Genomic DNA, 20692 nt, shown 5'->3' with positions numbered 1-20692 from the left:
TATGCAAAACTTAGTTGACCTCACATTACAAGAAGCTAGCTGAAGGCAGGAAGTAGGACCTAAATGAAATCCACTTGCAGGTCTTCTTAGATATTCAAGAATATGAATACCAACACATTTAGAGTGAATTTTTAAGCAACATACAATGAGTCATTTGGATTTATCTGTAAATAATAGGATAATAATAGGTTATACTTTAACGTTAATCTTACATGTTTTTGTCTGAGGAACTAGAGCACCATGTTAAATAAGGAAGGACTACTCCTATTCTACTTGAAAGTTTCCTACGTGAAACATGGAAGTTCCTGACCATCAGTGACAAAGTGAGGAACTGATGTCAGTTTTAATTCCCAGTTTGAGACTTTGTTTTTCTATGCCTACATCCTACTTTAATTGAGGATGATATTGTTGTTGGTATTTTTTTTTTTTAAATCGGAAGTAGTACAAAGCCCACTGTAATACATATTTTCTTTCATAATTTATGTTCAACAAGTACAACAGTATGATACTTATTAGAAGTACATGCTGTATATTGAAAGTGCTTGAAGTGGGGAAATTCTCAGAAATCTTTTCCAGGCACGTGGAAGCCTTGGGTTTTTTTCCCCATCTCAAACTGTTCAATACATCATTTGAAATCCACATGTTGCAAAGCCTGTGGCACAAGATGAGCCACAAGCAGCAGGCCCCAGGCCAATGTTTGGTTGCCAGTGGCTTCATGCAGGCATTTTACAGAAATCCATGGCTATGAGCTGTTTCTGAGAATGCTGAAGACTCCTTCAAGGGTAGTGTTCAAGGAACCGCACATAAGGGATTCCAACAAGGAACTATACAAACCTGATCTGATATTTGCGAAGGATGCCTGTGCACTTGTCGTGGATGTGACAGTATGATACGAAGCAGCCAAATCATTGCTGGAGGAAGCCGCTGCAGAGAAAGTGAACAAGTACAAACACCTGGAAACTGAAGTAAGAAATCTCACCAACGCAAAGGATGTTGTTTTTGTGGGTTTTCCCTTAGGAGCGCGAGGGAAATGGCACCAAGTAACTTTGAACTTTTGACTGAGCTTGGCCTCTCCAAATCGAGGCAAGTGAAAATTGCAGAGACTTTTTCCACAGTTGCGCGCTTTTCATCTGTGGACATTGTACATATGTTTGCCAGTAGGGCCAGAAAATTATGTAATTCAGGTTAGGTGCTTAGTTTATTTACTTCTTGTTTTGGATTTTATATTGTTGTTATTTTTGTATTATTGCATACTGTTCTTTTTTATATTGTTCTGTTTTAATAAAATAGACGACAGCTAGGGATGTAAGGCAGCCACAAGCCAGTTAGGTAGCTGATAGTGAGTAGGGACAGAATTTTATTATTTCATAATGCATCAATTAACATCTGATTTGGACCAATTCACCGGACTTGTCCAAGGTGGATGGGCCACCTTTACTTAACCCGGAAAAGGAACATATATAATTTATGTGTGTTCGAAAAATAACAAAGGTGACTTGGGTGGGGAATACATGTGACGATGGGAGGGGAGGCTCCTCATGCTGCTGCATGGACAGAACGGCCACCAGAACAACACAACTGTTTATGTAATTTCATTTATTTGTCTTCATTACTCATTGAGTATCTAATGCTGAAGTGATGATCCCTGTATATAGAACATTTTAACTGTACGGGGTCCTGCAGCATGAGGAAGACATGGAACAGCTGGAGCAAGTCCAGAGGAGGCCACGATGTTGATGAGAGGACTGCGGCATCTCCCGTACGCAGACAGGCTGAGGGAATCGGGTCTGTTCATCCTGGACAAGCTCCTGCGAGACCTCCCAGCAAGCTTCCAGGGTCTGAAGGGGGCACTGGGAAGCTGGAGAGGGACTCGTCGTCACTGTTGTGATAGGGCAAGAAGTAAATCGAAAGAGGGGAATTTAGGCTGGATATAAGGACGGAATTCTTTACCGCGAGGGCGGTGAGGCACTGGCACAGGCTGCCCAGGGCTGCTGTGGGTGAGCCCTGGCCACGATCAAGGCCAGGCTGGATGGGGCTTTGAGCAGCCCGGTCCAGTGGGAGGTGTCCCTGCCCTTGGCAGCGGGTTTGGGACTAGATCATCGTTAAAGTCCCCTCTAACCCACGACATTCCAGGATCCTACGGAAGCCCCTTGGTCACTTCTCCGCCTCAGCAGCGGCAGCACCTCCCTCGCCGCGGCGGCGGGCGCGGCTCCGCTCGGGGCCGACCCCCCCGCGGCCCGCCGCGCCTTGGTACGGCCCGCGGGGCCGCGGTGCGCGCCGGGAGCGGGCCCGCGTGGGGTGCGGCCGTGATCCAGCGCCGCGCTCGCGGCCCGTCCCGGCCCGACATGGCCCTCAGCAAGTCCATGCACGCCCGCAACCGCTACAAGGACAAGCCCCCCGACTTCGCCTATCTGGCTGGCAAGTACCCCGAGTTCCAGCAGCACGTGCAGACCACCCTGGCGGGCAGGGTGAGGTACGGCCGGGGCGGGACGGGAGGGTGGGCGCCCCTTGTGTGTCCGCCCCCGGGCACCCGCGACAGCCCCGCTTGTGCCTTTCAGCCTGAACTTCAAGGATCCCGAGGCCGTGAGGGCTCTGACGTGCACCCTCCTGAAGGAGGATTTCGGGCTGACGATCGACATCCCCGTGGAAAGGCTCATTCCCACCGTCCCTCTGAGGCTGAACTACATCCACTGGGTGGAGGATCTCATCGGCCACCGGGATGCTGAGAAGCAAACCCTGAGACGAGGCATTGACATAGGTACTTGGCGAAGCTAATATTTAAATTCTTATTTACCATCATAGCGACAGTAGCAGATGCAATTTGTTGCACAGGCAGGGGAAAACGTCAGGTTTGAGGAACAAAGAGCTGATGTGTGCTCGCTGCGGTGGGAGGCACTCTGTGCTCCACAGGTGTCTCGTGTGCCTCCTGGGCGGGCAGGATTTCTCTGCAGGAACACAGGAACAGTCGTGGCACGCAATTATGTGGCTTTTCAGGGCCTTGAGTGCAGCTTTGTGTGGTATACAAAAACTGTGCTTCTAGAAATGCAGGCAAAAATGTTATTCTAAGGATCTAAAAAGTGTTTCTTCTCAGTGTTCTAACTAGCAAATTGTGTTTTGCTGCTAATTTATTAGTTTTGCTTTTGAATGTCTGCACCAGAGAGTTTGTGAGTTGCATAGATTTTTTTTTTTGTGTTCCACTTAATAACATTTTTTCCTGTTATTATAGGTGTATTTGACAAGTGAGTGATCTGTCCTTTTTATATTTCAATTTTTATTTTAATTTATTTCTGTGCAGTTATATATCTGAGCTGAATTGTAAAAGAGGCTAAATTAGAAACCAGGGCAAATGTGTTTTGATTGTAGATGATCAAAGATTTTGTGTTTATTTTTGAGAACAAAATGTCTTTTAAGTTGGACCAAGCATCAGCAGATGGATGATACTTTCCATTTTCAGTCTGGATTACTGGGTAACATCAGGATGATATCTAGTTTAGGCAGCAGATAAATGTCAACAGCAGAGGTGTGAATTTGTAAGATGTACACTGATGGCCATAATTTGGTTTTCACTGGAAATAAAAGAAAGGCAAGCTCCATAAGAGCTTCCACACACAGATAATAAAATTGGCATTTGGATTCCCAATTTTTGGTAATTCTGTATGAATTATTTAAAAGGCACTAGTGATGGTACATTTGAATTTAGTTCACATCTTTTATTTTGTCAATAGACTCTTCCTTTACAGTTTCAGAGGCTTGATTTCAAAGACTGTTTTGTGCTGAAGAAAACTTACAATGAAATTGAGAGAAATAGGAATTTCCTTTGTAACGTGTTTTAATGCTTGACATTAAACCTTTAAAGTTACTGAATTCCTCAAAGCTGAGGTTCAGTAATCTCTGATACTGTGCCAGATTTTATGTTTCTTGGCATCTGCTAGCATGACTTTTTGTGATGGAATTTTTTGTTCTCCTGAAATGTACTGAGTTGTATTTTTAGCTGGAGTTGTGCTGGGTACCAGGTTTGCATCATCACATGTGTGTTCACAGTAATTTCTAGTAACTTGAAATTTCTTAGACAGCTTCTGTGCATTTGATATTAGTTTTCATTTTTGAAAATGATTTCTATAAACTTCATCACAGTAGGTGGCTGGGTAGAAAAGACAGAGCCTCTAAGTCTTCTACATACTGCAAAATCTTCAGTTTGAGTTTGCATGAGCTTTGATGTTTCAGCTTTGGAAAAGCAGGAAGTCAGCCAAGAGGGACTTGACAGAAGTGCTAGAAGTAACCCCTTGCTGTTGTGTACTGACAGATGAAGTTATTGATGGTTCAATAAGTCAGTGTAACAGATTCCAAATATATGTCTAAACTCTAGTTTGGTGGTGGTGGGATATCTTTCCCTTTTCTTGTATCCTTTCCCTTTAATCCTAAATTTGGTTGTCATTTATAATTTGATCACCTAGGTATGCCATGAGTATTGTGTGCTAACATCTCTTTTTTTTTACCAAGTTTTTATCTGTCTGTCTCTCTTTTTGAATATCTTAATAGACACTTAGGTTTCTTTGATAGTTTTGGACATTAGAGAAGGACAGTCTTGTGGAACAGATTTTTTTTTTGTGGTTGTTGTATGCATCAAAGTAAATTATTTGTGATAGATGATAGAAAAATGAAGAAGAGAAATTTATTTGTGTAAGGGTTTTTGTTTTAGCAAAGCCAGAATGTATTTGGCTTTCTTTATATAAATTAGCTATTGTAATATAGAAGAAAAATAGCTTAAACCAAAGCTGATAGTTTACTAGAAAATTTATTATAGATTATTAAATTATTTATTTTATTAAAAGTGCATATTGACAATGCTGTTTTTCAAATTACAGAAATAAGATTCACTAAAAAATTGAGTAGTAGATGATCAATAATCACCGTTGCCTTGAAGTTAGTTCTTTTTGGTGTAGTAAGTACATAGTTAATAACCACACTGCATAGAACATCAGTACTTATTTTGTCTTTTTCATGATTTTCACTTCTACAGGGACAGGGGCATCCTGTATATACCCATTACTTGGAGCAACTTTGAATGGCTGGTATTTCCTTGCAACGGAAGTGGATGACATGTGCTTCAATTACGCCAAGAAGAATGTGGAACAGAATAACTTGTCTGATCTTATAAAAGGTACAATGTAATAAGGTATTTAGTAGCATGTGAATGTTGTGGCATATTTTTGCCATGTTCAGGGGCATATCAGCATGTGTATTCCTTCCAAATACATGCTCAAATACTTTTACTGGAGCAGAATATTTACTGAAGTCAGTGTATGCTTAAGCCAAAAAGCTGCCTTGTCTAGCATGGGATGTGTGGGTAGAGAAATACTCTTCCTTACAAAAATCTGAAAGTTAAACTTCACCCCGGGGTGTTTTTATCTCTGTATCCCTTGTCTGTTACTGAAGTATTTCTTAGTGTTTGGGCTATTTCTGCTGGTAGGTGACCTAGAATGCTCCCCTTGGATAATTGCATGACACTGCCACAGAGGTGTATCTTGTACAGGGAATTCTTCATCCTCACTTTTTGAATGTCAAGTCCAGACGCTGCCTGTGGTAGCAGAGGCAGTATGCCAGACTTGGTCTGGGAATGAGCTTAGAGAATTTTTTGAAGGAACTCAGTGTACTGAAAATCAGGTGCATTTATGGGCTCTGAAAAAAAACTTTTGGAAGCATCCATTTGAACAACTTGTCTTAATCTGTTGTCCATGTCAGTCTTGAAGATGCAGAACTTGATGTGTGGAGCAATGAGAGTTTTCTGTCACTGCTGCTATTGGTTTTTAAGTGGTGTGGTGGTGTTTCAATATACTGGAAAAGCAGCTGTCAAAGGAACAGGCTTCGTATGAAGCTTTAGTGCCTGTAGTTATAAGGGCTTAAAGCACATTTGTGGTTGTGTTGGAGACCTTGGTATAACTCAGGTAGTCCTTGTTGTTCTAAACAGGTTCATGTGGTTCTGCTGCTATGTATAAACATACAGGCTGTTTGTATATTAATCCTTGACCTGAAATCTTTATTTGCATGGTGAAATTTGTTACATCGCTTTTGTAGAAAGCATTGTTTAGAAAGTACAGGTTTTATGCAATGTATAATGTATATAATGGTAAATAAAATATGAAGTTCCTTACTTACCAAATTCACTTTTTCTAACAGTGGTTAAGGTACCACAGAAGACTCTTCTAATGGATGCACTGAAAGAAGAATCTGAGATCATTTATGATTTCTGCATGTGCAACCCTCCCTTTTTTGCCAACCAGTTGGAGGCTAAGGTAAGGTGACAAACAAAAGTCAGTGAAAAGATAGCAACAATTTAACCTCTTGGCTTGGGCAAGGTTGAGTGAAAAATCCCAAATCATCATTAATAGCATTTAAGTCTTCTCCCTCCTCAGCCCCACATGTAGTTCTGAAAACTTAACTGTTACCCCTCCTAAAGTAGAGGACGAGCTGTAGCATTCTTTCACAAGTTCTTAGTGTCTTAGAAAACGAGTTTGGAAAGTAGACAGCTAGTAAATCTGAAATCAGGTGCCTGCTGCATAACAGGCACCTCTGTAGTACAGAGGAATTAGTTCTGGAATTTTGCTTAACTGTATTTTTCATTTCCTTAGTCATGTAGACAGTATCATACGGGTCCAACGGGTCATACGGGTCGTGCAATACCCACTGAATATAGTCAGAAATGTATAATACAGGGCAGTAGAAAAGAAGGTTTAAGATTTAATTAAGCACTATAGATTGTAATTGCATAGATGCACTTAACATGTCTTATATGTATTGGAACCACGTATTTCATATTGGCAGAATTCTGATGTGACAAGTACCTTAACTAGATCTGAGACTGTGGGGAATTCTCTCAGGTATATTTATTTTGAATGGATCTTTGTTATCCATGGTTCTGATGGGGGTAGGATAAGTAGAGATGGTGGTGCTTGCTGCCCCCTAAAGATTAAGACAGGAAGCAGTGTACAAAGCAGTATAATATTTCATTAAATGCTCATGTCAAATGTTTTTGTTTTTTAATCCAGGGAGTTAATTCTCGAAATCCACGGCGTCCACCTCCCAGCTCTGTAAATACAGGAGGGATCACAGAAATCATGGCTGAGGGAGGAGAACTAGAATTTGTCAAAAGAATTATTCATGATAGTCTCCAGCTTAAAAAGAGGTTACGGTAAGTGTTTCATTCCAGTCAAAAAACCCCAAACTAACACCTTTTATCTTCATCTTTGGCAGAAGTTGTGCAACAGTGTTATTTTTAGTACCTATGGTCCAGTGATATCTGCTCAGTTTGTTTGATAATACTTCCACATCCAATTGTTCCTGAGAAGCAATTGGAAGTTATTGCTGGAGGTATTTAAAGGCAGAAGACAAAAAAAGCCTGTACAAGTGACATTCATAGCTTGCAGCAAAATTAGCACATGTACCTGATAAGAGACAGATCAGGGTTCATTCTGGAGGATTTTTGGGATGGAAGAGGCTTTATGATAGTGCTTAGTTATGTTTCCTGGCTGAATTTTGGTAACTTGCAGCTTTGCCTGCTGAAGAACACTGTTGTACTGAATGCTGTCTTGGATGAACATAAGCTGCAATAAAAACCATAGTGAGACCTTGTTTTGACCTTATTTTGAAACAGATGGCATGTCTTCAGTTTTCTGACTATGTCATCAGACTTTCACTCCCCCAGTGTTGGACAAAACTGTCCCTTGATAACTGAGAAATCTTAAGTTTTTTACTTCAATGTGTTATATTTATAAATAAGCTTTTTTGGATCCAGTCGTCAAAAAAATGTGGAAGATGAGGTTGTAAAGCTTAAATAATAATTTAGATGAAGAACATAGCTTCATCTAAAGTCATGTTTGGGAGATTCTGAAGATGTGGAGCTGGGTGGAATGGTAAGCTTCACTAGAAGTGGGAAAATAACTTCTTCCCCTTTTTTCCTGATTTTTTTCCACATATGTGTTACGTGTTGGAAACCTGGATAAGGTATGAGTAAGTACAAGTGATAAGTCAGTATGTCTGCTTTTGAGCACGATTACTTGCCAATAGTTGGTTATTTCTTTTTGTTCTGATTCATTCTCCAAAGAAAGGGGAGAAGTTGAAACAGATTCTTGTAAGGTGTAACATCTGCCCCGTAACTGAAGTCACTCTTTGAAACAAGACTGCACATTGTTCATGTGTTGTTTCTAAAATACTTCTAATGTATTTCTTAAAGGCTCAAAAAGATATCCCTGTCCAGTCTGTCTTTGGACCTTCTGTTCTGAATTTTGTTGTACTATGTTCTAGTCACTCTTGTTTAAGTGTGACTTCTTTTGTTGTTGTTTTGGTTTTTAATCTCGTATCGTTTTTTCAGCTTTCTAATACAAGTAGTTCTTATTAATAGCTGCCATTGTCAATTGACCTCTATTTGTAAAACACTTTTTTAATGTGTGCTTTGCAGATGGTACAGTTGTATGCTGGGGAAGAAATGCAGCTTAGCACCACTGAAGGAAGAACTTCGAATCCAGGGGGTGAGTATGCATAGAAGTCCCTATATATATCCTGCTTGTGTTCTATACAGATTATAGTATGCTTCAATGTATGTGGGTAATTATTGTTGAAGTATTTCACAGAGTTTTTGTTACCAAAAGGAGCTGGAATTCCTTGTTAGGGAAACAACTGAGGTTTAACTATTATAGATTCAAAACTGCCAGATAAGTAGCAAATATTATCTCCAAAGTTTTGTCTTTAGCACATGTTGGAGTATGTCTTTATTCTAGAAGATTCAGGGTTTTTGCTTTAAAATAGCTGCAACAATGCTGTAGTAAAAAAAAAAAAAAAAAAAAAACCACAACAACAAAAAATCTAGCTTTCTAGCAATTTGGTTGATAAAAGAACTAATAACATGATTTAAGTGTCAGTATTGTTTTGTTTGTGTTCAATTAGGCACTAAGTAAAATGGAATCTTGTGCTACTATTCTCATTAAAGAGGGCTGTGAAAAGAACTTTTGGGTGGCTTTTTGGAGGAAGCATACTCTTCACTAATTCCCATACAAGAGAATAATTACAAGATCTGTCTGTGTATACAGTGGAAGGAAAGAGAATGCATGGTGAAGAAAATTCCCAGAAAGATGAATTACCAAAAGCAGATGATGAACTAGATACAAAATATCTGATTTTCCTTCTCTATCCTTGAACTGTTGTACCTCAGTCTTAGTAAAGGGAGAGAAATGAGAGAGGGCCCTGACACCTCTGAGCCATGTCAAAAAGAATCTCCATTTGTGTAATGAGAAAATATGCTTTGTTTGAAAATGTGTGCAGTAAAACAATGTTGTTTATTAATCTGAAATAACGTATTGCTTCTTTGCATAGGTTCCTAAAGTCACTCACACTGAATTCTGCCAGGGACGCACCATGAGATGGGCACTGGCCTGGAGTTTCTATGATGATGTGCAAGTACCTGTAAGTAGCTTAATTCTGGTTTGCTTGTGATTTTCTGTGCCTCTTACTTGAGGAAGGGGCTTATGAGCTATAACTGCTGTGATACAAACTGTTCTTCTTCAGACTGGAGTATTGGTTGTGCTGGGCTGTATGGACAGCGGAATTTCTTAGATGGCTGCCAGTCTGTTAGCAGTTGTGACATGTGATTCGTGAATGACCCTTGTTGAGGGTGGAAAAAGGAAGCCGTTCTAGAACTTCCTGTGGGTTTCAGTGAAAGTAAGGATCATTTGTAACATACCTCAGATAGCAGTTTAGTAGCAAAAAAAATATTCTAAGTTTGGGGCTGGATTTGAATTTAAATTTCCTTCTGAGAACTCAGTTTTAATTTAACATGTGGATTCTGTTACCAAATAGGTATGACCACGTCTAACTCAGACTTGCCTACATGAATGTAAGTGGAGCTTGTTCACCTTAAATGTGAGCCAGTTGCTTTTTTGGATCTGGATATTTGTATATTTGAATATAGGTATAGATGATAACCCATCTTAAGGAAGATGCAAGTAAACCTTCACTGCAGTTGGATCAAAACATGGATATTGGCTGTTGGCCTCTATTCCCAAGAGCAGCCACACTTTCTCAGCTCATGGAGAGCTCACAGTTTAAAGAAACCAATGAAGCTTTTTGCCTAATACCTGAAGATAAACTCCCTCTGTCCATCAGGCTAGCATCAAGTGCATGATCCTGTTAGCTGGTTTGAGTTTAAAACTCTGGGGGTGAAGTGGAGCATGGGCCATATGAGTGACTGCTTAGTGCCTTATGTTACACTCTTAATCCTCATGTCTTACGGAATCACAGTCTTCTGAGTGCAAAAGTCATCCCACTAATACTGCATAGCCTTGTAATTATTTTCTTTCTTTCTCCTTCTAGTCACCTCCCTCTAAAAGAAGGAAATTAGAAAAACCACGAAAACCAATTACCTTCATGGTTTTGGCTTCTACAGTCAAAGAGTTATCTGTCAAAGGTGCAGCTATGGGCTGGGATGCTGTAGAAGCTATTGCTGTGGTTAGAGCCTGGGTAGAGAAGATTCTCACTGATCTGAAGGTACAGTATGAAGTATTAGATTTTAAAACTATGTCATAATTGAAAGCATAACTGTGAGAGGATCGTATGAAATTCTGTTTTCTGCAATAGGTTCAGCATAAACGGGTTCCATGTGGAAAAGATGAAATAAGCCTCTTTGTGACTGCCATTGAAAACTCCTGGATTCATTTGAGGAGAAAGAAACGAGAAAGAATAAGGCAATTACGAGAACTTCCTCGAGCTTCTGAAGATACCCTGCAAGCAATGGAGGAGGAAAAGAACAGCCAGAAGAGCGTGAGCAACAACTCGGACTGTGAAAATCCCAAGGTTGAAGACTCTGAAATGGGGCTTATGGCACCTGATGAGGATGTCCAGATGACAGCAGGTGATGAGCAACCAGAGGAATCTGCTGCCAAAGAAGAGCACAGTGCTCCAGTGAAGAAAGAGGAGATGGAAGCAAAGCAGGGAGAAACATCACTTGGGAAAGGTTCTGGTGATGTGAAGGAGGAGCCTTGCCCTTCAGAGGAAGCTAGCAATCCTACAGTGGAAAAAGAGCCAGGCCCTAAAGAAACTAGTGGGGGTTTTCTGTTCGAGTGTTTAATGAATGTGAAGAAAGAAGTAAATGATGTAGTGGTAGAAATGCACTGGGTTAAAGGACAGAACAGAGACTTGATGAACCAGCTGTGCACATACTTACGGAACCAAATTCTTCGACTGGTTGCTAGTTAGCTCTTTTTTCTACTGTGGTAAAGTAGGTCTGTCCTCAAATTTTGTAAACTATTTTTAATGAATTAAAAAATTCAGATAGCAAAACCTGTCTTTTTCCCCTTAAGAAAAAAAAAAAAAAAAAAGAAGAATAGAATGAAGGTAGATGTCTCCTTTAATATTTTAAATAGCTTTTTCAAAAATGTAAGGAGGACATGAAGTGATGAGGAAGTGATAGATTTCATACTGTAGTTGTAAAACTACATGTTGAAGTGAAACATGTTTATGCTGTGAACATTTTAAATAACAGCAGGGCTTTCTGGTCTTCTTCTGGCACAATAGAAATATATATTGTTACTAAGTAGAAATCTTTACTGAGTTATTTTCTTCAATATTTTTTCAGTACTAATACAAGAAACTTAGTGAGGAGTTTTTAGCAGAGGATTTCTGTGTGCCTCTCCTCCCTTTAATGTATCTAACTTTTGGTCAACAGAGTAGCAGCATGGATACATTCTCCAAGTGTCAATTCATTAAAATAATTGCTTTAGGGAAAAAGTGTGTGTTGTATTTACTTGGTGCTTGGGATTTGAAAGACAGAAGAGCCTACTGTTAGCCTACTGTTTATCTGGTTTTGTAAACTTGAATAATGAAACAAGGTTTTTCATCTGCTTGATTTAAAGACTATTAAAATATGTTGACTCTTCCATTAGACCATCCTTGACACGTACTCAGATATAATTGTCCGAAATGACAGGAGTATTCTTAAAGAATTTTGCTTCCATTTAATTTTAAGATTTAATGATGGGAATGAAAGCACATGCTCTTCTTCAAGGGCCAGAAATTTCTGCATGTGTTTGAGATGATGACCGCCGGTCCTGCTTCATGTGAAGTCAGCCTTCTAAGCTGTGATACATGTATCTGAAGAGAGATAGATACAGAACATGAAGAGCTTTTCTGAGTGGGGTGTGTGTGTGTGTGTGTGTTATCCAAAACAAAGAAGTGGTGTCTAGAAGGAAATTACTGTGTGTGTTCATACTCCTTTCAATGTTCACCCTTTGCTGTCCTTATATTTGGAAAGATCAGTATGCTTTCTTCAGCTGAAATGAAAAGCAACTTAGAAAAACCTTATTTTTTGATATAATGCTTCTTAACACTTCTGTGGGTGATGGACAAAAACATGCATTTTTTGGGTACTGCACAATTTTCGTAGAACTGCTCCTCGCATTCACATTGCTGAGGAGAGGTAAAACCAGTCCTGGTATTTTAGACTCTGAAAGCTATTTCGGTGTTTGAGATATTAGAAACAGCAAACGAGGCTGTTTGTCCTATGGGCCCTCTCCTGCAAGGTAAGCGTTGGAGCAGACCTTCATTAAATGACCTCAGCCGTTCACCGGCACGGCGCGCGTTACCGCACGCGTACCGCACTCTCGGACACCGGCGTTTTTACCAGAAAACCTCAGCTCTGCGGCGGCCGCCCTTCTCGGGCCTGCCGGGCTGCTCGGTTCCCTGCCGCTGCTCGGTTCCCTGCCCCCGCCCGTTCCCTGCTCCCGCCCGTTCCCTGCTCCCTCCCGCCGGCCGGGGCGGGCCCGGGTTTGAATGGCGTGGCGGGAAGATGGCGGCGGCACCGTTATGTCCCCGAGCGGCGCCGCTGCCGCCTCGGCCGCGGAGCTCCGCGGCGGCAGCTCCCGCACACGGGGGCGGGCCGCGCCGCCCGGCCCCGCCGCTCCCCGCCGCGCTGTGCTCAGCCCCCCGCCCGGCCTCGACCTCTCCCTGCGCCGCAGCGGCTCGGCAGGTACCGGCGCGCAGAGCGCAGCCCTTCTCTCCCATTCCCCTTCCTTCCCTTCCCGCCCTCCCCTCGGCCGTGCAGCGCGGCGGGTCGGGAGGCGAGGGGAGCGGGGCCGCCCGGGGAGCAGCGGGGCTGCCCGGGGAACTGTTGGAAGGGGCTGGGATCCCCCGAGCCTCTCCCGGCGCGGGGCCCTGGCCCCGGGGGCGGCGGAGCTCGGGCCGCGCTTCGCCCCTTCCTTTCCCCCGGGAGGGCAGCGGCCACAGCCGAGGTGCGTGCTTGTGTTAGCAGGGTGGTGACCGAAGGATTTCCTGCGCCCCGCGCTGTGTAGCCGAGGAAGAAAATAAGGAAGTGTGTATTCTGTGCGCAGCTCTGAGATGGGGGCATGCTGTGTGTGGTGTAACAGTGGGCCTTAGTCTTGGCTTGGCCTCTAGGTGCTGCCATAATACAGCAATCGGTATCGTCCGTTCTCCTTGCTATACCAAACAAGGTTTGTTTACCTACGTTGAGAAATTGATCAAAGAATACATATAGAAAACAGAAGAAGTATACACAATATATTTCTGTATGCAATCTACAAGTCTTTGTATAAATATTTTGCGGCCAGGTGTCATATCAAGTGCTCCTGCTGCCAGGCAGAGACACTTAAAGTGATGCTTCTCGATACCATACATACATTTTACCAGCTCATTGTGCTCTTGAATCAAGAGAGAAATCAAGATGCATACAGCATCAAGATTGTATACAACATCTTAAATCAAGATATTTATAAAGCATCTTTCAGTTTCATCTCTTTTGTGATTTTTCTGTAACTTTTAAAAGCATTTCCACAGCTCAGTCTCTTCTCCAGTCATGTCATATCTTCTCACTGATGTGATTATGCTCTGCAAGATACAATTTTGTCAATTTCTGCAAATGGAGCTCCCCAAAAAACAATTCAGTAAGCAGCACTCTTGTGTTTAACTGGCCCCACACTCAAACAGTTTTCCTTCTGAGAAATCGAATACCTGATGCTTTTAACCAACAATTTATATCTTCCTAATTTTGACTGTTTCTTAGCATTGTTTTAGTAAATAAAAAAAAAGGTTAGTATCGCAGGTATACTTCTGTACATAGATCTCTAAGCCACAAGTTTCCAAACGCATCTTCAGTTCTAAAGATACTCTTCAAACAGCCAAATCACCTGATCCTTTACTCATTCCATCTTTTACATGAAATTTGTTGGTTTTAACACTAGGGAAAAAGCTTGAGGTCCTATCACATAGGGTTGTTTTTTGTTTCTGAATCCTAATTCTGCCATATTAATCACTGTATTTAATTTGCATGGCAAGGAGGGGGGGACTATAAGCTTCTGTGAGAAGCCACCAGAAGTTTCCCCTATGTTGGACAGAGCCAATGCAGCCAGATCTAAGAGGGACCTGCCACTGACCTAAGGCCATCAGTAGCCCCTCTGGAATAATGTATTTAAGAGGGGGGGAAAAAGCCTTTGCAATGGCACCTGCAGCTGGAGGAGTGAGATGTGATGGAAACAGCCTGCAGACAGCAAGGTCAGTGAAGATGGAGTGGGAGGAGGTCCTTCAGGAGCTCCTCAGCAGAGATTTGCGGTGCAGCCTGTGGTGAAGACCATGGTGAGGCGGGCTGTCATCCACCTGTAGCCCATGGAGGTCCATGGTGGAGCAGAGATCCACCTGCAGCTAGTGGAGAACCCCATGCAGGAGTGAGTGGCTGCCTGAAGGACACTGTGCTGCCCTGTGGGAAGCCCACATTGAAGCAGGTTCCTGGCAGGACCTGTGGAGAGGGGAGCCCATGCTGGAGGAGGTTTGCTGGCAGGACTTGTGGCCCTGTGGGGGACGTGAACTGAAGCAGTTTGTGAAGAATGCGGCCTGCAGGGAGGACTGACTTTGGAGAAGTTCGTGGAAAACTCTCTCCTGTGAGAGGGACCCACACTGGAGCTGGGGAGGAGTGTGAGGAGCTCCCCTCTGAGGAGGAAGGAGTGGCAGAGACAATATGTGATGAGCTGACTGCAACTCCCATTCCCTGTCTCCTTGTGCTGCTGGGGGGAAGGAAATAGAGAAAATTTGGAGTACAGTTGAGCCTGAAAAAAAGGGAGGAGTAGGTGTTTTTAAGATTTTGCTTTATTTCTCATTATCCTACTCTGATTTGATTAGTAATAAATTAATTCTGCCCAGGTCAAGGGTTTTGCCTGTGATGGTAATTGGTGAGTGGTCTTTCCCTGTCCTTTTCTTCCCTCATGAACCTTTCATTGTATTTTGTCTCTCCTGTCCTGTTGAGGAGGGGAATGACTTTGGGTAGCTTTGGGTAGCACCTGGTGTCCAGCTAAGGTCAACCCACCACAGTCACAGTTTAGGACAGATGATTCTGGTCTCCTCTGAATTCCTCTTGGGAAGTCTGTCCTGCTTTGTAGCATATTTCTGTTCTCTCCCAGTGGTGCGTAAATTTTTGTTTAGTATTTTATGCTACTTTGATTACACAAAGTGAAGCAAAGCTGTGTAGAGAAGAATGATGATGCAGCAATGACAGCCTAGGTTGGGGTTAACCTCAAGGCAGCAGTTGAAATTTTTAGCGTGATGAGAGAAGAAGTGCTGGCTGCTTATGCAGGCTGGTAGTATTAATCTAGCCTGCCCTTATGCTGTCAACAATGGTGGGAAATTTCTTTTAGAATTTTTTGAATATACCAGTAGAAGACCAGGCACATTAGAGGCAGTACACACGATTATTTGGTTTTCATCTCAATTTGAAAAGGTCTTTCACAAAATGCTTTTACAGGAACTATATATTTATGGGTGATAGGGGAGGCATTCTTGTGGATCAGAAACATGAATGGGATAAAAAGCTTGAGTTTTCTTAATGACTTGGAAAAACAGAGGAGAAGTAGAGGGAGGAGGCAGTGCCTGTAGTCAGCACAAAGTTGTTTAGTGTTACTAACACAAGAAATAATCAGCAAGGAACTTAATTAAGCTAGAGGAACTGGCAGTGTTGTGAAGATATTAATCAGTGTTAATAAACTGAAATGTGACACACTGTACATAGTAGCTTGAGCTGCTTGTTTGCTTTAGGTTGTGGTTTTCATTCATCTGTAAAAGAAAACACTGGGCAGTTCTGTAATCAGTGAGAACTAATGAAATCTCAGTAGCAGTAACTTCTTAAAAGGGAAATGGTGTGGGTGAGGACAAGATGGCAAATTAATGTAACAATGCTGTTACATTATCAGTGATGAAGCTCTCTTTGACTGTGTATTCGGTAATGGCTGCTCTGTCTCAAAAGCAAATACCAGGGCAACAGTTTGGTGAAGAGATTAACTGAATGTAGAAAATCTTACAGGAGGAAAAATTGAAATAAAAAAGATGTCAGAAGAATTGAAGAACGGTGAACCATCCACACAAAATATTGAAAAATATAGGGCAGATATTTTATTGTCTTTTCTTGTAATACAGGAGTTTGCAGAGAAGTTTGACATTTGGGTGTATAACCTAATTGGCCTCAGATGCAAAGATGATACTTGACTTTTTACATTTTATTTTTATTTTCTCCTTCAAAAGGGCAATATCAGCAGGTAAAGGTTCCTGAAGACCAAGTGGACAAGTTGCTCCTTGCAAGCTGGGGTCTTCCCAAAGCAGTTCTGGAGAAATACCATGGTCTGGGAGTAGTGCAGATGTTTGAATGGCAAGCAGAATGCCTGATGCTTGGACAAGTTCTGGAGGGGAAGAACCTCGTTTATTCAGGTATGCAAACATCTGACAAAACCAGTCCCCCCCTAACTTTTCCACTGCCATTTACAAAGACTTACTGGTGCTGAGACATTTGGATCTGGCAGGTAGAAAGGTCAAGATCCTCTTCTGGAGCCATCTTAAGATATGTCCCATTTCTGTACCTCAAACTTGACTTAATGATCTCCTTTTCAGATGGGAAGAGAGACTTTTTGCCCCATTTTCTCTGTTCAAGTTCCTTTAGAAGTTGATAATTAGGAGTCAGCTAATGGTGACTCTTTTTTATTACAGACTGTCAACTAGGAACTGAATGATAACAACAACTGAAGATGTACATACTTCTGAGACTGTTATTTGCTATTAGTTTGTTTTCAGTTCATTTATAGTTTTTAATCACATATTGTGTGTGGAGTGTGTGTGCAGAAGGGGAAGTAATGCAAAAGGAGAAGGAGGACTGGTAGACTAGAAATCTGTAGGAAATTACAATTGGTTGTCTACCCTTCATGGGAAAAAGGTTCTAGAGCAGCACTGAGAGGATGAAGAACTTGGAAGAGAGGCAGGTGCTTTTTAACCTTCTTGACTCTATAGGGGTGACTGCAAATGTGGTTGTGGGTGAGAGACATCAACTGAGGAGTCCCACCACAAGTTCTCCAGTAACTGCTTTCTCTGCTAGATTTGTGATGCTTTTGGATTTATTTTTCAAACTTTAAAAATTAATTAAGCCCCCCGCCCCTTTTTATTTTCAAGCTCCTACCAGTGCTGGAAAGACTCTGGTTGCAGAATTGCTTATTTTGAAGCGAGTTCTGGAGACTCATAAGAAAGCTCTTCTCATCCTTCCCTTTGTCTCTGTGGCCAAGGAGAAGAAACGTTACCTGCAGGTAAGTATCATTCAAGGAGGGTAAATTTATGAGTAGTAGTTATTTGGTCACATTTTTTAAACAGAAATGCAAAAGCACAGAGTTTGGGGGAAAAAAATTGCTGAGTTTTTTCAAAAAGAAGTTGTAGATAATTTAAAATTTGCTCTAAGCTGGAGATAAAAAAATAAAACTTTTAGCCAAAAAGATAAACTTAGAAAAATTTTACAGAGTTGATTAAAACATTTTATTTCAGCTTTGACTTTTAAAGCATTGTTACTTGCATTTATTCACTGATTTGATAATATACAAAATTTAAATGCAGTTTCTAATGAAAGAGCTGGTTAGGAAAAATACAAAGGGAAGGCGTAAATGCCATCTTAAAGATAAAAGTATATTTTAGCATTCCTTGGGGTATTCCACCACAGTTTTATGCATTTGATTTAAAATCTGCATTTGATTTTGCTATTTTTTTCTGCCAGAATATGGCTATGTCTTGGCTCCCTTGCTGCAGCTATTTAAAAAATAAAATTACTGTAGGAGTACTCTTCAAGACATACACATTTTTCTTGAAAGACTTCCATATCAAATATTGTTGCCATTAGGTAATGACAATGACTAAAACCAAATCCAAACTCAGCAGGCATTTAAGGCAGTTAAGACTGGTTTTTTTCATTAACTGAGATGGTATCTTAACTTTACAAATTGCTAGGAAATCCTACAAACTAAGTGCAAAAGCTACTTTGAAGTGCTTGATAATGGAGACACGTTTTTGCTTTAATCTTGTAAAATTGGAGGACTATCAGTGCTCTGTTCTGCTGCTCCTGGCATGAGGTTTGGCCATAGCTGCACATGCTTGAACTCAAAGGGTGACCTACCTGTGAGGTGCAAATATTTGTATCTTTTGTTAATGCTGCATGGGATATGTCAAAGCTTTGGAACTGCAGTAATGAGACCTGGAAGAGAAGTTACTGTTTCTTTGCTATCAGTGTGAGATGTGTCATCACTGTGTTTGGAGTTCCATTTTGGCTTTTGCCCAGGATTTCTCAAGAAGAAGGTGTCTTTTTACATAAGCCACTGATATTATAAACTGTTGCACTGTGTGTTCCCTAACATTTTTAATATTAGATCTTCTTATACATGGCAAGGGTCCGCATCTTTTACTTAGTTATGACACTGTCTTGCAACATGTACTGTGTGGCTTCTGCTTTGGAAGTAAAAAATGACAGTGAGGAAAAGAAGTGTCACTAACTGGCTGAGATATGGCTTTAATCCGATTATTTGGCATTAAAAGTACTAGAAAATGTAGATGTAGGGTGCAGGCTTTTATGAGATTCTAGCAGGCATTGGTCAGAATTTCAGAGTTGTAACCTTGGCATAATGTTCTTTATCCTTGGAAAACAGGCCCTGTTTCAGGAGGTGGATGTGAGAGTTGAAGGCTACATGGGAAGCATGGCTCCTGCTGGACGTTTCTCTGCTCTGGATGTTGCTGTCTGCACCATTGAGAAAGCCAATGGACTAATCAACAGGCTCATAGAGGAAAACAAAATGGACTCACTGGGTAAAATACTACAGCTTGACATATTCTGAGTGCATGTGAAATCATGGGATACTTCAAGTTTTCTGAGTTCTGTGTGTGACAGACAAACCATATAGAAATATGCAGCAATTTTCTTCTTCCTCCTAAATTTGGATTTAGGAGGACAGTCAGCACTGTTCTATGTAGCTCAGCAACTGGGATGAGTAGGTAGAAGCTGCAGGTTTTCGTTTGTCTCAAATGGACAGCAAGCTGCATTTAACAATGATTCCCATTTCTGGGAACCGTTCTCTAATTAATAAAACTGAATTAAAGTTCTGACTTATGTTTGAGTTCAGGAATGTATTATGTTCATTTGTTTTAGACAGAGATTGTGGATTCTAAGATCTATCTTCGTTTAGCTTGAGGAAAAGAAGGAATTACATTCTGTGCTCATCTGCATCCAGATAAGCAGAATGAATACATAGTGCTCCTCTGGGTAGGCATGGTGATGGAGGGCTGTGCCATTCATTTCTGTCTTGTTTGCTCATAAACCTCCTGTCCTTGTAACATTGGCTTCTGGGTCACTGTGGCCCTGATGGCCACTAGATAATGGAGATATTCATTAAGTATTGGAGATGAGATAAAAGTTGAAGAAGCCCAATGTTTTCATATACACTCGAGAGAGATGTGCTTTCCTAGTCCAATCAGAAATTTGTTATTCTCTTTTTTCCTCTGCTCAAGAAAGCTATACCCAGTTCTGTTTTATACAGTACTCCTTCCCATCTTCATTCTGTCCTGTAACATAGCTAGTTGCTATTTTAAGAATATAAAAATAGATGAGGATCAAGCTCCTCTGAGACCTCCACCTTTGTGCTGTTCTGTGTGCATCTGGTATCATAATATTCTGCTGCATTGTGTACCAGAAGAGCTTTTTAGAGAGAAAATGGGAAATAAAACCTGGTAGGTTTTTTCAGAGTGTGAAATTATGGGATAACACATTCACACCTGGATCTATAGGGGCTGAATCACCATGAATGCTTTAGAGACTGCCAGTGGGTTGGAAGATGAGTGGGTGACTGTTGTGCAGCATTTTAAACTCATTCAAATGAAGGCTTCTGCAGTCCAGCTCAATTCTTGAATCTTCATCCCTTCACTTGGAAGAAAGCCTGTTATTTATTTCAATATATGGATACTTGGTTGAAGGACTTTTACTTGCTTAAACTAGGGTTAGTTTGATCCTATGTCACCACAGTGTACAAGGTGTACTGCCAGAACAAGGCATACAGTGGGGTCAGGATAAGTAACTTTCTGTTTGCTTTTGTGCCTTGGAAGCATACTCAGAATATGAAAATGTATTGTTTAATGATATCATCTTTCAGAAGCTGGATACACCAAATCCCTCTGGTTGGAACCTCCATTTCATCCCTACATGTTGTGCTTTCAAAGATTAATGTACTTGAGAGGAGTCATTTAAATATAAGCAACCAAGTGACTAAAAGATTTGAGTTTGAAGATGTGTTCTCAATACCAATTCCTCCTTAAAGCATCATGTTTTTCTTTCACCATTTGAAAAGATCTCTGCTGCAAA

The 20692-nt window shown here is 41.3% G+C and overlaps 2 protein-coding genes across 2 annotated transcripts in view; both read left to right on the top strand.

Moving 5' to 3' along the window:
• The first annotated feature begins 2245 nt into the window (after positions 1-2245).
• On the top strand, positions 2246-11775 carry METTL16 (methyltransferase 16, RNA N6-adenosine). The gene is made up of 9 exons (XM_030266408.4): positions 2246-2473; positions 2559-2758; positions 5021-5161; positions 6178-6293; positions 7047-7189; positions 8456-8525; positions 9367-9456; positions 10363-10536; positions 10627-11775. Exons 1-9 carry the CDS (start codon positions 2346-2348, stop codon positions 11242-11244), a joined length of 1680 nt encoding a protein of 559 aa, XP_030122268.4. The 5' UTR covers positions 2246-2345; the 3' UTR covers positions 11245-11775.
• A 155-nt stretch (positions 11776-11930) lies between these two features.
• POLQ (DNA polymerase theta) overlaps positions 11931-20692 on the top strand; it is a 53949-nt gene continuing 45187 nt past the window's right edge. The window contains exons 1-4 of the mRNA XM_012569955.5: positions 11931-13012; positions 16564-16746; positions 17479-17609; positions 18990-19146. Coding sequence (XP_012425409.5) covers positions 12817-13012; positions 16564-16746; positions 17479-17609; positions 18990-19146 — 667 coding nt within the window. The 5' untranslated portion in view covers positions 11931-12816. The remainder of the gene's footprint in view (positions 13013-16563; positions 16747-17478; positions 17610-18989; positions 19147-20692) is intronic.

Source organism: Taeniopygia guttata, chromosome 1 (assembly GCF_048771995.1).
Source record: "Taeniopygia guttata chromosome 1, bTaeGut7.mat, whole genome shotgun sequence".
NCBI lineage: Eukaryota > Metazoa > Chordata > Aves > Passeriformes > Estrildidae > Taeniopygia > Taeniopygia guttata.
This window is presented reverse-complemented; position numbering and strand designations above follow the sequence as displayed.